General features: G+C 42.0%; 1 protein-coding gene across 3 annotated transcripts in view; it reads left to right on the top strand.

Annotated features, from left to right (window-relative positions):
• Nucleotides 1–6000, top strand: part of LOC101622195 (chromosome unknown open reading frame, human CXorf56) — a 34312-nt gene that overhangs the window by 1900 nt on the left and 26412 nt on the right. For all 3 annotated transcript variants that reach the window (XR_001145620.1, XR_001145621.1, XM_004685743.2), the window contains exon 2: nt 2698–2815. Coding sequence is in view for 1 of the 3 variants with exons in the window: in XM_004685743.2 (XP_004685800.1) it covers nt 2698–2815 (118 nt within the window). In the remaining 2 variants the exon portion in view is untranslated. The remainder of the gene's footprint in view (nt 1–2697; nt 2816–6000) is intronic.

Genomic DNA, 6000 nt, shown 5'->3' with positions numbered 1-6000 from the left:
TATATATATATAAATATATATAAATATATATATAAATATATATAAATATATAAATAAATATATATAAATATATAAATAAATAAATAAATATATATATATATATATACACACACATACGTTATTTCATTTCCCGTCTTTAGAAAATTTGAACCTTTCTGTTGGCTACAAGGACGCTGTGATTGCCCTTACTTTAAACTCGAATAAAAACTTTCCAACTCTTCATCTCCCCCTCCCAGTTATAACCCTACTTATGTACTGCTTTTATGACAAGAGTTCTAAAGAGAGCTGCCTATCTGGCCTTTGTATTCTTACTTCCCATTCCCTCTTGACCTCACTTCAGGCAGTCTTTCTTTCTCACCCCACCATCCAAACTATGTCAAGTTTACTAACTGAACATCTTACAAGTTCAGTGGTCAATTTTAAAGGCTCACTTTAATCTCCCTCTCAGTGACATTTGACAGAAACGACCATTTTATCCTTTTTTGAACTACTTTCCTTGCATCCAAGACTCTACACTGTCCTGATTTTCCTCCTATGTCAACTTTGTTACTTCTCAGTATATGGCCCCCTTTTCTGTGTCAGACTTTGAGGCATTTCAGGGCCCTGGGGTTTGGCCCCCTCAGCTAGTCTGTGTGTATCATTTAAATGATCACAAGGTTCCCAAGCTTTAAATGCTTAGTACAGGCTGGTAACTCACAAGTGTTCATCTTTCACCTGTACCTTTCAGACAGCTCTGTCTATTCAGCATCTCCACTTGGCTGTCTGCTGGGCCTCTCAAAGAGATCATGTTCAGACCCATCTTCATGATTCCCCTATTCTCTCTATTGTTCCCCTCTGTCTTCCCTGTTGTAGTCATTATTTATCAGGTATTTGAGAATCAGTTATTTTTTTCTCTCACACTTTATCGCCATCTCATTTATCAACATATTCTACATGTGCTGTTTTGAAAATCTCTCCAGACTATTTTTTACCACCTTCATCTCTACCACTCTAGTACAGTCACCATCACCCACCCCTGGCATTGTCACAGTAGTCTCTTGCTGTCCACACTTTGTCCCCACTGCTTTATTTTCCACAAAGCAGTGAGAGTCCTGTTCTAAACTGGTGTTTTCTTGTAACACCAAGAATTCAACAAAAATCCATACCAAGACCCTGAATGATCAGATGTCTAGTGCTCCCCAGACTGCATCTCCTGACACGCTCCCCTTCCTCATTGCACTCCAACTGCTGTGGCCTTCTTGATTTTTCTCCATAGGTCAAAATGTTCGTGCCCCCCAGGACCTTTGGGATTACCATTTGTCCTGCCTGGAGTGCTCTTTCCTCAGTGTTTTCTCCTTTCATTCAGTTGTCTTATGAAATGTCATTTCCCTAGAAAACTCTTCCTTGACTACGTTATCTAAAATAGTCCCCCATGTCACTCTTTGTTCTTTTACCTGCTAGTTTTTCTTACCATTATCTTAATTCACTTACCATTATCACGTATCCTTTTTCTAAGATCAGTTTTATTCTTTTCATATCCTGCCTGATTTTTTTATTAGCACTTATCATTATCCAAGATTGTGTTACGTAATTACTAAATTTTCTGCCGCCTCTGCCAGTAACAGATATAAACTGCATCAGGGTGGGGACTTTGCTTTGTTCTTTGCTGAATCTCCAGAACACTATTTGAGTTGTGCCTGGTACATAGAGGCTCATGCCTTTCCTGAGTGAGTTCTCTTTCAAATCACCTAGAGTTGGGTCTGAGTTCTTGTTCTGCTCCTTAAATGCATGGCAAATCTCTTGGTTTTTCTAAGCCTCAGTCCCTCTTCTTTGAAGTAGGAGTACTAGGTGTCTGCTCCAACAGGTCGTTGTGAAGAGTGCTGAACAAGCATGCAAACTGCCTGGTGGCTTCTGAATGCCCTCTCTGCCTCCTCCACTAATCTCAAATTACTCTCAGTACTTGACTTTCTCTGTGAGTTTTTAGGTACTTAATTTAGATTATATCAATTTTGCATCTGCTTTATAACTACACCTAATTCGTTTCCTGCATGTATTTAAATTAGAATCCCTTTTACTGGGATGGGTCATTTGCTCTATATATAGCATACCATAACCCAACTGCTCTCTTTTTCTTAAGCACAGCCTGTGTCTTCCTCATAGGCATTGCAGCACATTTGATGATCTCTTCTGATTCTTTTTTTTTTTTAAAAACATATTAAAAGGACAGGCTTATTAGGTAAGAAGAAAGAAAAAGAGAAGCAAAGAGGGGGTATAGCTCAAGGGTAGAGTATTTGACTACAGAAAAAGAGAGGTACGTGAATAGTCATAGGTGGGCAGGATAGCTGTATTTTCCTGTCTCTTTTGATTTGAATGCATTATAATACCATGTATCATGGTAACAGGTCTACTCAGAAAACTTGAATTTCAGTGCTGGGGATTACCTTAGAGAGTACCTTTGAGATAATATCTATTTGTCTTTCAAATAAGGAAAAGACCCCCAAAGAGGAAGTGACTTGTCAGAGATGACCAGGTCATCTCTGGTTATCTGGGTCTCAGGACACCAAGTCAGTTTTAGTTGGAAAGTTTAATAATAGACTTAAATAAGTATAGCCATTATGGTGGGAAGTTACAGTGCTGAGGGCCTGACTGAAAATTTATTGATTGCAGGAAGATAGTCTTCAGTGGCTGTACTGACCAAATCTTTCTCTGTTCCTTCAGACTGTCAGTTAGAGAAATTGCCCATGAGGCCCCGGGATCGATCTCGTGTGATTGATGCTGCCAAACATGCCCACAAGTTTTGTAACACAGAAGATGAGGAAACTATGTATCTTCGGAGGTAGGAGCCTGATGCAGCAACACCTTTGTTGTGTTTTGTTGAAATGGTGCTCAAATGTGATTCTGTTGCCATTCAATAGCCATTTGTTTTGGTGTTTGCAAGTAGAATTCATTTAATCTGTAATCTCTTGGAACATACCATATGCCAGGCACTGAACTAGGGACTGGAATTGAGAAGATGAGTCAGGTACTGTCCTGACAGTTTAAGAGCTGTGGCTCAGGGAGGGAACAGGTACCTGTTGTGACCGGACATGACAAGATCTTGGTGCACTGACCAGAGGGCTCTAGGAAACAGATGGGGGTGGGAACTCTGCCTGAGTGATTGTCAGCAAAGGCACCGGAAGTTAGTAGCGTCTGTGTTTGGGCTTGAACACAAACTAGATTTTGCCAACTAGAGGAGGGGGATGAGGAGCACTCTGGGTGGGAGGACTGTGGGAGCATTCAAAGCATCAAATAGGGTGTGCTTGAGAAATTGGAATAGTCCTTGTGGCTAGCACAGGTTCCTGTTTGAGAAGGGGCTCATGGGGATTACAACTGAGAGTAAAAATTTTAAAAATTAAGAATAATGTAAATGTATATATAAATAAGTAAAAATAAAAACTTTAAGTGGCTGTTAAAGTATATACAATGGGGAAAAAAGAAGGGGTTCTGGGGTGAGAGCAGTAAATTGTTGAAGTTGACAGTTTTGGACTTTAGGTGTAGGTAATAGTCATCACTTTCAAGCAGGAGAATGACATGCTTAGGTCTATTTTTTTTTTTTTTTTTTTTTTTTTAAAGATTTATTTATTTGTGCATACAGAACTGGGGTACAGGCCAGAGGCTCAGGGGCGGTGAGAAGCTTCACCAGAGACAGAGTGGGGAGCAGAACAGGCAGATCTACGAAGTACACTGCTGAGGGAAGCAGCGGGCGGGTCAGGAGAGGTCTGGCTCGCCATGTGGTCTCCTCCGGGCAGGCGGCAGGCGGGAATCGAACTCATGCGGAAGCGGCTTCAGACTCTCAGTGCTGTGCTTTAACCCGCTGCGCCACCAGGGAGGGCCTATTTTATTTTTTTAAGATTTATTTATACCTTGGCCCTCCCTGGTGGCGCAGCGGGTTAAAGCACAGCACTGACAATCTAAAGCCGCTTCCGCATGAGTTCAATTCCCGCCTGCCCCGGAGGTGACCACATGGCGTGGCAGACCTCTCCTGACCCGCCCGCTGCTCCCCTCAGCAGTGTACTTCGTCAATCTGCCTGTTCTGCTCCCCACTCTGTCTCTGGTGAAGCCTCTCGCCGCCCCTGAGCCTCTGGCCTGTACCCCAGTTCTGTATGCACAAATAAATAAATCTTTAAGATTTATTTATACCTAGAAGAACTGGGGTATAGGCCAGAGGTATGGGGGGGGGTGAGAGGATTTACCAGAGACAGAGTGGGGAGCAGAACAGGCAGATTGACTGAAATACACTGTTGTGGGGAGCAGTGAGCGAGAAAGAACTGATCTGCTGGGCCATGTGGGTCACCTCTCCAGCTGGGGATTGAACTTGTGCTGCAGTGGTGATAGTGTGATGGTGCTGAGTCTTAACCCCTAGGCCACTAGGGGTTTTAGAAGTCTGTAATGTATGTGGGAATTGAAAACTGAGAAGGCATAATATTACACGAAAGAGTATGGGACAAGAGAAAAAGAGGGCTGAAGATACAATCATTGACATTTAAAAAGTATATTAAGGACCCTCCTTGGTGGCGCAGTGGGTTAAGTAGCAGCATTGCAAATCTGGCTGCAGCAGCCACTTCCGTGTAAGTTCGATCCCCGCCCCAGAGGTGACCCATATGGTGCAGCAGACCGCTCCTGTCTTGCCCGCTGCTCCCCTCAGCAGTGTATTTGGTCAATCTGCCTGTTCTGCTCCCCTCTCTGACTATAGTGAATCCTCTCACCACCCCTCCTCCTGAACATCTGGCCAGTTTTGTATGCATAAATAAATAAATCTTTAAAAAAAAAGGCAGATTAAAATAATTGGATCAGAACTAGGAAAACTTGGTGATGTGAAAAAGCGAAGAAGAGGATTTCAAGAAGGGAGTGCCAGATGCCACTTGTTGACCTAGAGAGTTCAGTCTTAGGGAATTAGAAAGCCCATCTATTAATTCAGTAAATATTTAATTTCCCAGTTCCTTCTGTTTATCAGTTCCTGAAGCCTGTGCATTAAGAGTGTATTAGTTTGCTAGAGCTGCTATCACAGAGTACCCCAAGCTGGGTTAACCCAGTAGAAATTGTGTCAGAGTTCTGCACAGTTCGGAGGCTGAAGTCTGAAATTAAGGTGTCAGTCGGGCCTTGCTGCCTCTGAATGTCCCAGGGGAGAATCTACTCTTGCCTCTCCTCACCTCTGCTAGTGTTTGCTGATGTTCCCAGGCATTCGCTGGCTCACAGAAGCGTCACTCCAGTTGTGTCCCTGCCATCACATGGCCCTCTTCCTGTGTTTCTGTTTCTTTTCTTCTCATAAGTTACACTGGAATAAAGATACATTCTACTCATCTACACAGCCTCATCTTCAATAAAAAAATTTTGTTGAACCTTGTTCCATGACCCTCTTTCCAAGTAAGGTCATTTTCCAAGGTTCATGGATATGACTTTCTAAGGCACACTGTCCAGCCCGCTACAACTAGTAAGCAAGCAAAGAGCCCTGTCCTTGTGGAGCTTATATTTTGGTGTTGAATTACAGAAAGCTACAGGTAGACATCTCACACTGTTTATTTAAGAAACCAAACTATTGTTACAACCACTCTTAGGTGTCATCCTGTAGCAAATCAGGCACTGAGCACCATTGTGCCAACAGGAATGCTAGAGTTGTGCTGCTGAGGAGAATATTGGTTATATACACATACCACTGGGGCGCAAGTTATAAAACGTATGAAAGTCACAAAGGAAGGTCTTTCAGGAAACAGCAAGACAACTCTGTTATGGTATATATAGGAAGTTTTATAAATAACGTGCCCTATCTAAAGCTAATCAGTCTCTTGTGCCTTTTCTTCCTCCATTAACTGATTTTGAATATTATCAACTGCCTAACTTTAGGATCCCTAAAATATTTATAGCATTGTATACCAAAATAGATACATACACTCTAACATATAGTATATATGTAATAATATCCATATAGTTGTGATTATGTAACAGTGGCTAACATAATAGTATTAGACATACTAAGTATATGTA

This window comes from Condylura cristata, unplaced genomic scaffold, assembly GCF_000260355.1.
Source record: "Condylura cristata isolate star-nosed mole 26May11 unplaced genomic scaffold, ConCri1.0 scaffold00019, whole genome shotgun sequence".
Taxonomy (NCBI): Eukaryota; Metazoa; Chordata; class Mammalia; order Eulipotyphla; family Talpidae; genus Condylura; species Condylura cristata.
Note: the sequence above shows the minus strand (reverse complement) of the source record. Positions and strands in the feature narration are given on the sequence as shown.